The following is a 12,874-nucleotide window of genomic DNA, read 5'->3' as shown; positions in this document are numbered from 1 at the left end:
GCACTTGATGATGATGATTGGTGCAAAGGTAATATTTTTGAAAGTAGCCCTGCTTCATTAATCCCTAAATAAAAGAGCACCTTTGGTTAGTTGTGTATTGCTGACTGATTTCAACATAGGGAGATGATTTACTGCATTGTTTAGAACAATATTGTTCACAAATGGTGTTTTCTCTGTTTTCTGGTAAATCTTGTCATTTGTGTATATATTGACTTGAACTGTTTGTCCTATATACTAAATGCTAACCAGGCAATTATAGACTTACAATAGGGTGATACAGGTTTTTTCAGACAGGTAATACACACTTTGATAACTATTGTGAAAACTGCTAATTCAGACAGCCTGTTAAACCAGAGCTTCAATAATAAACAGATGTGATTCACCAAATATAGCATACTTTATCCTTTAGTACAATGGGACATAACATTAAATGATAGTGTATTAGCAGAGATACAATTTGCAGGTCAAGTTGTAATAGCAACCTTTCATAGAACAAATTGGAAATGAATCTTTGAGTATTGAATCATTTGCAGCTGACAACATCCTGTGCAAAGTTATTCTACCACAAAAAATTATAGTATTGTAATTACAATGATTTTAATGACTAACTTTTAAATGAGTAAATGAGTGTACAAAAATGATTTCAACTTACCCAGTTAGCAAGTTACATAATAGGTGAAAATCTTTTTTATAAAAATCCAAGGACCTTCAGCTTGACTAATGTGGGGCAGAAATGCTACTTTAGATTATAGAGAGAGATTAAATTATTAGAAAGAAAAGCTTAAAATTCTAACCTTGTCATATTTAGTTGCAGTTTGCAAAAACAGTGCTTTAGAAGCAAAGACATATAAAGTGGACCATTCATAAAGTTAATCGCATTAGTTCAGATATGTTAAGTAGCAAGCGGTTTTAATGCATGCTTTTCAGTTTTAATTATGGTAAATATGTTTAGTTATAATTGGAAATCTGAGACCCGTCCTGGTATTTTGATAGGCTGCTAATCGATCTTGTGCAATATCCTGCTTATGTTTCCAGTTAACATAGCTATGAATTTACACTGTTGTCATCAACACTATGTTAGATTTAACATGTGATCACTAAGATAATCTCCTTTCTTAGTCTAATCTGACAAAATGTGAGTGCTATAACTAAAATGCCAGATGTAGTAAATATCAGCAAAACAATTCTAAAAATGGGAAAATTATTTTTAGTTCAGTACATATTTAGCCGACTTGTAATATCAAACAGCAATTGATGTCTTTTATATTCTCCAAGCCTTTCTTTTAGTTATCAGTTTTTAAGTCAAGTTTGTTTTACGTTCTCTTAATCTGACCTCTTAAACTCATTACTTGCTCTAAAAGAATGTTGTTTATTCTGTACTATAACATGATGTATACTTATCTTCGCTTGGCTGATATGGTCAGACATTTGACCTTTGGTTAGATATCAGAAAGTAGATCACCTTTGAACTTTGTGTGCATGTGTTCAGTACTGTAGACACAAAATAGTAATTGATCTTTGGTCATTGTTTAGGTGGCTCTCGTACAGTGGACGCAAAGTGTAGGCCTGACATTAGTAAGCAGGGATCTGTCGTCTATGCAGCTGAAGACCCCTGGTGGACAAATACTTCCATTCATCATTCTACAGGTCTTTCCATTCACATCTGAAAGCAAAAGAATGGGCATCATTGTCAGAGTGAGTTTTATAAATTGTTGTAGTTGAATGTAAATCCAATGTTTTATAAAATGCTTTCCCTACTAAAACGGTAAACTACTTTGGTATTAAGTTCTTAAGAGTTTTTGGTCAACAAAGCCAACTGCTAGTTGCTCTTTCTGAAATCCCATTGTGTGCATTGGGCTTCTGGCTTGAGCTAGCTAAAAGTAAAATGTAAGACATATTCAATAGTAAATGGAGAAGTAAGATAAATTCTCAGTAATCAAGTAATGGAAACATATGGATTTGCCTGCAAATTGAAGATTATAGCTGTGATGTAAATTAGAAATGTGAATAAGGAAACTACTAAACTGGGAGAAAATATAGTCATAAAGCCAGTACACATTTGAGTCCACCCACAGGTTGTAAAATTAGAGATAAATTAGAGAAAGAGATAAATTTGCTTTGTGTTGCACTTCAGGAGTATTGTCAAAATCTTCTGAAGACATGCTGTGTTAGGCAGAATTACAATATTTCTAACACTCAACTGTACCAAGCCGTTTGTCCAATAATTTTCATTCCACCCTTCTCCCAAACCCAAATGTGCTTTTCATGCCTGACACATTCAAGTGATAGTATTCATCAAATCCAATGCTACATTCCCATACATTTACTTATTATCAGTAGTTCTTTGAAACCTAGTGTACAGAGATGAGGGTTTCTTTATATGATTCTTGAAGAATTGAATCACAAAAAAAGCTAGAAATATGATTAGAAAAAAAAATTGACTGTTTTGAAGTGTTTGCATCCATACCCTATTGAAGATCTTCCCATGAGGAAGTTGGTCAAGGTACTGCCACTGCTGTTTCCACATGTTGCAAGCACCAGTGTCTAAAAGCACTCAGATCAAGTTTTAATGCTTCCAACGTGATTAATTCTTCAAGCATTAATTCTTCATTTTCCCAATTTTAATGTTTTTGTGATTTCTGACACTCGCAATGTGACATATAGCATCTGTTTATGACACCAAGTATAGGGAAAATCATAGGAATGGTGTCTGACAATTGGCACAGAAAGAGATCTGTTGAACTCAAAATATAACTTGTATCTGGAAACATACAAATGATAAAGATGGCATTTAGCTTGGTAAAATGCTGGTTTAGTTCTGATTCAGATTTAGTCTACTGAAGAAAAAGCCTTTAACTTTTGGCTATATGGGTTTAAAACTGAAGTTTCAATTTCAGATCGGGAAATGATACCAAGGCTATAGTTTTAGGAATGGTAGAAAATCCTGAACTGAGGCAAGGTCCTGGTTAATAATGGATGAGAGATGGTGATCATATCGCAGAATTCAGGGGTTTAATAAACGACAGAGAAAAATGATGAGAAGGGGAAAAGGATGAGAAGGAAAATGTTCTGGTATTTTTATAAATTTCCCCCTGAATTTCCATTAAATTTTAGGATGATTCTTCGGGGGAAATTGCATTCTACATGAAAGGTGCTGATGTGGCAATGTCAAGCATTGTGCAGTACAATGATTGGCTGGAAGAAGAGGTAAGTACCATTGGAAAGGGGGTGGGAATTAACATTCAGGGAAAGAAATACAAACTGGGTCCAGAGAAAATTCTGATGCCTGATTGATTGGCCCTAGATGTCTCTGATAATGGGTCTCTTTTTTCATTTAAGTTACATTGGCAAGCTAGGACATGTATGAAGCATCTTCAGACTGCTAATTGATAAAGGCACTTCTAGCTTTGGGCTGTGATCAACCAGCATCACCCTTCAGGTTATTAAAGGGAAGAGAATGTAAACCAGGGATAGCAAGAACATTGATTTGGAGAAATGGAAGTGTGAGGTCATTTCTGCAGTTCTAATTTGAAGAGTACATTTGCTTATTGGTTAGCAGCAGAACCTTTTAAGGAAAATTGTAAAAATGAAAGTACTGATACTCTCAGGTTACCAATGCCTGGTTCATCTACAGCCCCTACGTATGAGTGAGCATTTGAGAGGTCAGTAGGATGGCTTTACTGGCTGCTGCCAAGCTGCAGGTGATTGTTCTTGACACTAGCTGGAGTCCTGACACATCAACCCTAAAACTAATCCATTATAGTTAACATGTTGATGTTCATTTTGTGAATCCTGTCTAGAGGGACGACAACCATGCCAGCAGCAGTGTCCTTACAAAGATCGATACCATTTAAAACCTTGTTTGCACTAAAATCTTTCAAAAGAATATCATTATTAGCCCAAAATATACTCTGGCTAAATTTATTAAATGCTTCTCCAGCCTATCTGTAGCTATGGGACAACCCATCTGTACAAACACCTAATGCCATGAGGGAACTCAGCAGTCCCAACTTGAAACCTTTTGACGTTACAGTTTTCAACAATGCAATCATATTGTAACCTGGGGGGACCTGCAGGCATTTTGGTGTCACTTCTGTTCACAACTGCCCAGTTTTATACAGAAGCTCTCAGACCTACTACCACTGCCTCCAACTGCATGTCCTTAATTCCAGTATGACACCCTGAACAATTGGTAACGTGTACACAATTCTTGACTACCAAATTGGAGAGAGGTTCCTATGTAATACATGAAAAGATGAGGTGTGCAGTCACATTTCTAGAGTTTAATTTCTTACCTAGTTTTCTAAACCTTTTCATTAGAGAACACAGAATTAAGAAAAACCATTCCCTGTACAGAATATGTACAATTTCTGTCCTCACTCCTCCTAGGCCTCTGAGCACATGTACTCCACAGTTCAAACCAAAGGTCCTTGTACACAGTCTCTGTGTTAGTGCTCCATTCGAGTCTGTCATCCAGGTGCACCCCCAGGTACTTGTAGGTCGTCACCACACCCACATCCTCACCATCAATAGTAACAGAGAACTGTGCAGGCTTAGTCTTCCATCTCCTTTGTCTTACTGATGTTGAATTGCAAATGTTTCAGCTTGCACCATTTGACAAAGTCTTCCACCAGGCCCATGTATGCATCCTCCCGTCCGCCTATTATACACCCAACTGTTGCTGAGTCATCAGAGAGAATTTCTGCAGATGACATGACTCTGACAGACTATTCTATCACAAACCTATCAGCTTTTCTTGGACTATCCACTGGGAGCAACTAATTACCAATCTGCATGAGGAGGAGGCTGGAGTACCCAGAGCAGAGCCAAGTGGTCCCGGAAAAAGTGGAAACCCCACACAGTGCAAGATGCTAAGATTGAACCCTGGTCACTGGGCTGTAGTGCACTGTGCCAGAGCAAGTAGGCTTTTTCCCAGCAGCTCATCAATCCTGCCCAAGCCATAATAGTTGGCTCTCAACTTGATTGCACAGTTTCAAGCTCCTTTCAGTCAAGGTGACCACCCAAATCACATTAGTAACACACATTTTGACTGACTTTTCAAGCAATGGAAGTAGGTTTAAATACAAATGTTCGGTTTTGTGGCATATGGCATATTGTAGTCTTGCCTCTTCTTTGAAGAGAATCATGTATATGCACAGCTTAAAGATGTATGATACATCAATGCTCTGGAAAATTGTTTAATGTTCATAAGCAATGATCTTTTATCTTCACTTTTCCAGTGCGGGAACATGGCAAGAGAAGGATTGCGGACACTGGTGGTAGCCAAAAAGTCCCTAACAGAAGAGCAGTACCAGGATTTTGAGGTATAATTGTACATCAGCTGCAGTAACCATGTTCAAATAGATGTTGCTTATACATACCAATTCACACATGAAATTTTCTCTGAACCCTAGTTTCATGCAGGATGTCTTCCATGTAGTTTGCAGCTTGAGATTCTTGCTTACATGACACAGTATATTCCAATAACATCAGTTTTAAATCTTTTAAAAAATGTTTCTCTCATTTACTCTTCACGTCCAGCTTTTCCCCAGTAGAACTGATTCACACAGAGCTTGGTTCGGATAGGTGGGAAGCTCACCGTTGGATCATGTGGCTCTCCAAACACTGGAAGGAAGCCATTGTAGTGAGCCACAATAGTAGTTTCTTTCTAAAGTAGTTTGTGCAGCTTCATAAGCCTCTGTTGAGAACATCAGTCAGCTTTGAGTGAAAAATGCTGTGATCATTCTTGTGACTTGTGGCCATTAAGAGTTGTTTAGCCTTCTGAACCATTGTTCTTGTTAAATTAGCAAGGCACTGATTTAGGTGAGCAGGTAGCACATCAGAGTCAGGTTTATTATCACTGTTCATGAATTTTTTTGTTTCGTAGCAGCACAATTCATGAAAATACTATTAAGTTCCAAAAAGGTAAGTAGTGCAAAATGAGAACAAAATAATGAGGTAGTGTTCATGACGGTTCAGAAATCTGATGGGGGGGAGGGAAGAAGCTGTTCCTAAAATGTTGAGTGTGCAGCCTCAGGCTCCTGTAGTACTTATCTGATGGTAGTAATGAGAAGAGTGGGCATGTTTTGGATGTGAGGGTCCTTAATGATAGACGCTGCCTTCTTGAGGCACTGCCTTTTAGAGATGTCTTTAATAATAAGGAGCCTAGTCTCAGTAAAAGAGCTGGCTGAGTCTACAACCCTCTTCAGCTTTTTCCAGTGATGTGCATTGAAGCCTCTATACCAGGGGATGATATAACCAATCAGAATCCTTGCCACAGTATCTGGAAATTTGATGGAGTCTTTAGTGCCAAACCAAATCCTCAAACTCCTAATGAAGTATAGCCGCTGGAGTGCCTTCTTCATGATTTAATCAATATGTTGGGCCCAGGATATTTGCTTTGAGATGTTGATGCCTAGGCTCTTGAAGTTTGGCTGGTGCTTACAAGAAAACCTGTAACTTATACCTATTCATCGATATGAACATAGAATCTTTCACAATTTGTTCCTATGTAGAAGTTGAGGTGTGTTCTGAGTTCACATTTTTGACTTCTGAATCTGGTAAACTGGTCTCTCCTCCATATGAAAGGTTGGCAAACAGTTGGTGGGATTGGTATCCCTGAAGTAAGGTTAACTAGTTTCTAATCTTTCTGCAATATGTGAAATTTCATGTTTCAGAAATATTGCAGTTACCTGTCATGCCTCAGTTTCAAAAGAATTACCAGAAGCATAAGGGAGCACAGTATTTTCAGTTGGAAAGAATAAAAGGATACATAATGTAAACAATTACTTATTTCCTCGTGTGTATGTAGATGCTGAATAGTCCAAGTGGATGTCCACTTCTAAATCAAATGCTTTTCAATCACATTGGAATGGTTGCATTTACAATTGAAGATAACTGCCAGTTCAGTCACTTGGGCATATGTATGTTTGCGTACTGTTCTTTTGATAGGTGTTAATTAGATGTTTTGACTCGTTTATCTAGCTGTATTCTTTGCATCTTTTTGTACTTTTGCAGCCAGGTATGAAATATCACACTTCATAATGAGGTGAAAGATGTGTTCCAGGGATGAATAAATTATGTATGTACAATTTACTAAATTACTGCTGTGCAGAAAATCGCTATCTAAATTTTAAAACATTAATGAACCAGTATTTAGAATTCCGATAATCAAGTATATTGTATAATGTGGAGGCCAGCTCAACCTTAGATTATTATAAAACTGTGAAAACAGGGTCAATTACAGAGTTCCCCTGAAAACAAATCAATCTTTTGTTAACAATATAAATAGTAGCATTGCAAATGTGTAGTAATCTGCTTTGCTCATAATTTTGAAGAAATGGATGGTTAGTCAGATAATTTATACTTCCAGAGATGATCCTGTGACATAATTGGAAAGGGGAGTAATATGTTGATGTGGGTTGAGTTTAACACTCAAAAATCAAAGGGTTTAATAAAAACATACTTTTTGAATCGGCAGGCTGTGGCTTGTCGAAAAACCCAGGGACTGGTGCTTGGGGCCCCTACTATTCACAGATCTATATGATTCATTTGGAGGAGGAAACCAAATATGTTTCCAAATTTGTTGATAACACAAAGATAAGTGGGAATGGAAAATAATAATGAAGATCCACAATAATATCGATCAGGTGAATGCAAGGAAAATGTCGTTGGAGTGCAATAGAAAGTGTGATAATCCTCTTTAGTAGAAATTTTGTTTAGTAGTATTTGCCAAATGATGAGAGATTGGGAAGTATTGATCAAAGAAACCCGAGAGTCCTTGTACACAAATTACGGTAATATAATGTACAAGTACAGCACATGGTTAAGTCAAGTAGTGTGCTAACTGTATTGGTAGTGGCTTTTAAGCAATAATAAGCACAAGAGATTCTGCAGATGCAGGAAATCCAGAGCAACAGACACTAGATGCTGGAAGAAATAGGTAAGTAAGGCAACATCTATGAAAATAAATAAACAATCAACGTTTCGAGCAACGACCCTTCATTAGGACTGGAAGGAAAGGTGGAAGACACCAGAATAAAAAACTCGGGGGAGGGAAGTTGGACAAGCTAGGAAGTGATAGGTGAAGCAAGGTGGGTGGGAAAGGTAAAGTCTAGAAGAAGGAATCTGATAGGAGAGGAGAGTGGACTATGGGAAAAAGGGAAGAAGGAGGAGCACCAGAGGAAGCAAAGAGAAAAGAAGCCAGAGTGGGAATAAAGAAGAAAGAGGAAAAGGAAAAAAAAAGAGAAAAACAATTAGCAGAATGAGAAATTGATGTCATGCCATCAGGATGGAGGCTACCTAGAAAGAATATGAGGTATTGCTTCTCCTCACTGAGAGTGGCCTCATCATGGCAAAAGCAGAGGCCTGGAGCTGACATTCTGAACAGGAATGGAGATTGGAATTAAAATGGTTGGTCGCCAAGATATTCCACTTTTGGTGGATGGAGCGGAGATGTTCGACAAAGTGGTCCTGCAATTTACATTGGGTCTCACCAATGTAGAGGACAGCACACCAGGAGCACTGGATGCAATAGACAACCCCAAAAAACTTTCAGGCGAGGTATTGCCTCACGGAAAAGGACTATTTGGGGCCCTAAATGGAGGTGAGGGAGGTTGCGAGAATTGTGATTTTTTTTAGGGTAGTTATGGAGGATCTCAGTGAGATCATATTTGGAGCTGGAGTATTATGTTCAATTTTGGTCTCCTTGGCTTAAAACATCTATATACTTGAGATAAAAGGAGGGCATTGACAATTCTCCAAACCATTTTCTGGGATGGTAGATCTGTTGAATGAAAAGTGATTGAATAGTCTAAGCTTCTGTTTTCTAGACTTAAGAATGAGAGGGAGGTGACATCTTTGTAATATGCCAGCTTCTTAGAACTTGACTGGGTAGATATGGAGAGAATGTTTTCACTGGTTGAGCGGTCTGAAGCTTTCAGTCACATTTTCAAATTAAAGCTCAGGCTATTTAAGTTTGAAGAGAACCTTCTTAACTCAGACAGTGGTAGATCTTTGGAATAAGGAGAACTTTGGAGATTTAGTCATTGAGTTTATTCAAAAGTAGTTGACAAATATATGGATATTATAGGAATTGGGATTATTGGGTTATGGAAAGAAAATGGTATTCAAGGTAAAATATCCTTGGTTATTTTGAAAAGGGAATAAACTTAAAGAGATTGAGAGGCCTATTCCTTTTATATTCAAATGGCTAATTATCATTCATCGATGATTAGTTATCTAATATTAGTAATTGTCATTGATTAATTGACTAATTTCTGCTGGGAAAACGGAAGGCAACCACTGCCAGAACTATCACTTTCAAACTAATTAATTGATCTGCAGCATTTTAAAAAAATCTAGAACCATCATCTTTAAAATATCCTCTTTTTGGTCAGTCCTATTTTGTGATGCAGGCCTTCTGCTTGTTTAGCCACTAACAAGACTGAAAAAAGTATAGGTGTTTGGCATGGAGCAGGTTTATGTCTTGTGGCTTCATGTTACTCAGTCCATTTCAGTAGTGTGATGCTATTTACATGCAGTTAACAGCAGAGCTTAGTCAGTTGAGCACTAGCTTTTGAACACTAAAGTTTGGAGATGTGCCCCTTGCCTAAAGGTGATATATCTGTTTGAATTAAGTAATGGAGACTCTATTAACTTGGTATCAGTTTGATAGCAAACTCAGCCTCAATTTTGAACTGTAATTTCTTCACCTCACTTAGATGAAAGTTTGCACCAAATTCATTCCTGTATTTACAGTGGAATTCAATTTATCCTCCAGTTCCATTGTGAACTCTTCGTAAAGAAAATATTTTATGCAAAGGAATGTATGTACTCTTGTGAATAAGAAATGAAATACATAAACATTTGGACATCCAGTAAAGTTAGAACTGAAATGAGAATTTCAAATACTGAAATTTTTTGTAGCTTTGGTAACATCTGTTCACAAATGTTATCTAAGTTTCTAAGCATCTCCAGTATTTTCTATTTTTATTTCAGATTTAGAGATCTGTAGATTTTTTTGCTATAGGATTCATTGACTTTTCATCATATATCATATTTGAAATTAAGTCTTCATTCTGGTTATGTGGTTATTACAATGAAACCGCTTGTGATGCTATAAACCGTCCACTTTTAAGATCCTATTTCACGTGATCTCCATTAGTCAACATAAGTTCCATTAAAATTACCATTATTCTGCACCTGTTGGTATGTTGCACATGGTTTCACATTAGATCCTAAATGTTTTGGCTTGCTATTTATTTTATTCCCTTCAAAACTGAAGATGTTTGGTCCTGTTGACACCTGCTCACTAAGAAATACATGAAGTAGTCCAAACTCATCTTGAGTACTTCTACTTTTTGTTGGGTGGATTTGATCCAGAGGTCTGGGTTTCACCTGGTCACTTTGTATCCTGTTTCCCCAATGACAAACTGGAACATTGGCAACTGTGAGGCTCTACACTGTCGTATGAAAAATGATGTCACTTATTGCCTGGATATTAAAAAAAGCTATATTCAAAATAAGATAGAGTAGAAAGGGATCTCAGAGTAAAAACCGATAGATCATTGGAAGTGCTGACATGAATCAATAAGGCCATAACAAAAGACTTGAACTTATTTCTCATAGACAAATTTTCACTCATTTTAGAAAACCTATTGAATTTTGATTAGACCGCACTTTGTAAAAGTTTCATATTTTGTTATATTCAGAGGAGAGGGAGAGAGAGACTCTATCGGTCAGTGTTGACCATGGATAATGTATCCTAGCTGTCACGATATGCAATCCTAGGCAGTACAATGTGGAGAGCAAGCTGTTGCCTATGTAGTAACTCCCCCTCTCCATGCATCTGATGAACCCAGAGGAATGGTAGAGACTGATACAGTTTGGGATCAGCAGTGTCGCAGGAGTTGCCAGTCAGCATTGAACTCAATGTCGGACTGCCTGAGGAACTCCAGCTCAGGATTTTTCCCCTCAGGTTTACTCCCAAAGTCTTCCCCATGAATGGGTATAGCTGCAAGGCAGTGCAGATTTGAGATCAGAGTTTTCCTTCTCCTTGATGAACTGCCAACCACGGCTAACGAGCCCCATCTGCCTGAAGTGACTGGTTTTAAGGTGCCCGTAAACCCACCTTTGACCCTTCTCTTGTCAGTAGAAACGGTTCTGCTGGGCTTAGTAACTAAGCCACACATGGAGGCCAGGAGCTGGACATGGCTGTCAGAGGCCATTTGAGGTGCATGCCATTGGGTGCATTTAATAGATAGTAGGAGCTTGTCTCCATTACTACTTCCAGCTGTAACAGCCTTAAGGAACTAATTTAGTAACAAAGATCTGCACTTTGTTATATCATTATAGGGGCATTAGAAAGAATGTTAAATAAACTCGCAAAGCTGATTCTTGAACTTCGAAGTTCTGTGCTTCAGCATAGAAATAGCTGGTTCTCTCCTCTCTAAAAGAGGGAAAGAAAGAAAAGGGAGAAGAGCAAAACTAGAGACCTTACGTACAAATGAGTCACCAAGAAATAAAGTGAATCCTTGAAAAGAAACTGCTTTACCTATGAAGCACCAACAATTTGGAACTTCAACCATAGTAATTAAGAAAATAGCATGGGTACATTCATGGATGTGCATTTAATAAATAAATCTGATTACCTGGGGCTTGATTTGTAACTGTTGGAACTTCCATTCTAAAGGTCCTGATTCTTAAAGCATGTTACACTGAAAGAATCTTTATCTTGCACTTCACAGCTGGATTCTTTCCGTGTACATGATAAACTACTCTTGTTTTCACAAAAAAACGCTAACATCAGTGTAATATCAGCAGTGATTTAGAAATGTAAGAAAATATGTAACTGATAGCTTATCCTGATGGGTAGAAATTTCTGCCCTCTTGTTTATGTAAGCATTCAGATATGGCAACAATTGTTTTAACCATTTACCTCCAATTTGGTTCCATTGAGTTCTATCCTATGTGACCACTTCCACATGCAGAAAATGGTAGAAATTTTTAACAATTTTCTCTGCAATGAATTGTTCAGTAAATTGCTAAGGTTAAATCGATGATTAATACACTTTTATTATCCAGTAGTATGGAAGTACGTGGGGAAAGGGTAGGTTTGTGGAGTGAGGGACGGTTCAGCAATGATCCTGTAGAATGGTAGGACAAGCCTGAAGGGAAGCATGCTCAGGCTATCTGAGACCTTGCATATGGTGAGTGGAACAGAAGTAGTGTTTTGTTTGCCAGATATCATTAGACATGCATTGCTTACACACTGATCAACAGCAGTTTTTCTGTTAATCTATGTACCCATGCCAAGTGGAGTTCTTTTGGATTTCATTCAATATGTGTGCTATGTAGGCAAGTGTTGATGTTAAACTAAGTGAGTTTTAGTTAATTATGAGGGGCATTAATAGAATAGATAGCTGTTTTCCTGGCATAAAGGAGTCTCAAATGAGAAGGCATTGTTTTAAGGGAAGGGAGATGTGAGAGGCAAGCTTTTCAACACAAGGAGGCAGTTTCGAGCTATGCAACATGGAAGCGGGCCTTCAGCCCATGTCCATGCCCACCTGACCATGTCATTTGCCTGCATTTAGCCCACAACTACACTTGCCCTTTCCTCTCCATTACCTTATCTACATATTTTTTAGCAGTGTAACATTTCCACCCCACCACTCTGGCAGCTTGTTCCATCTCACTGTATGTGTAATTTTAGAGCCCCCCCACCCTATGGAAAAAACTGTGACTGTCCACCTTATCATGATTTTATAAATCACTAAGGTCACTTCTCAACCTCTATCACTTCAGGAAAAATCCCTGCATATCCAGTCCTGATTTATATGAAACAAACTGCCAGAGGAAGTGATAGAGGCAGATA

The 12,874-nt window shown here is 37.9% G+C and overlaps 1 protein-coding gene across 3 annotated transcripts in view; it reads left to right on the top strand.

The window, feature by feature from the left end:
* atp9b (ATPase phospholipid transporting 9B) overlaps positions 1–12,874 on the top strand; it is a 321,211-nt gene that overhangs the window by 265,285 nt on the left and 43,052 nt on the right. For all 3 annotated transcript variants that reach the window (XM_059972582.1, XM_059972575.1, XM_059972567.1), the window contains 3 exons: positions 1,534–1,695; positions 3,115–3,207; positions 5,241–5,324. In XM_059972582.1, coding sequence (XP_059828565.1) covers positions 1,534–1,695; positions 3,115–3,207; positions 5,241–5,324 — 339 coding nt within the window. The remainder of the gene's footprint in view (positions 1–1,533; positions 1,696–3,114; positions 3,208–5,240; positions 5,325–12,874) is intronic.

Source organism: Hypanus sabinus, chromosome 1 (assembly GCF_030144855.1).
Source record: "Hypanus sabinus isolate sHypSab1 chromosome 1, sHypSab1.hap1, whole genome shotgun sequence".
NCBI lineage: Eukaryota > Metazoa > Chordata > Chondrichthyes > Myliobatiformes > Dasyatidae > Hypanus > Hypanus sabinus.
Note: the sequence above shows the minus strand (reverse complement) of the source record. Positions and strands in the feature narration are given on the sequence as shown.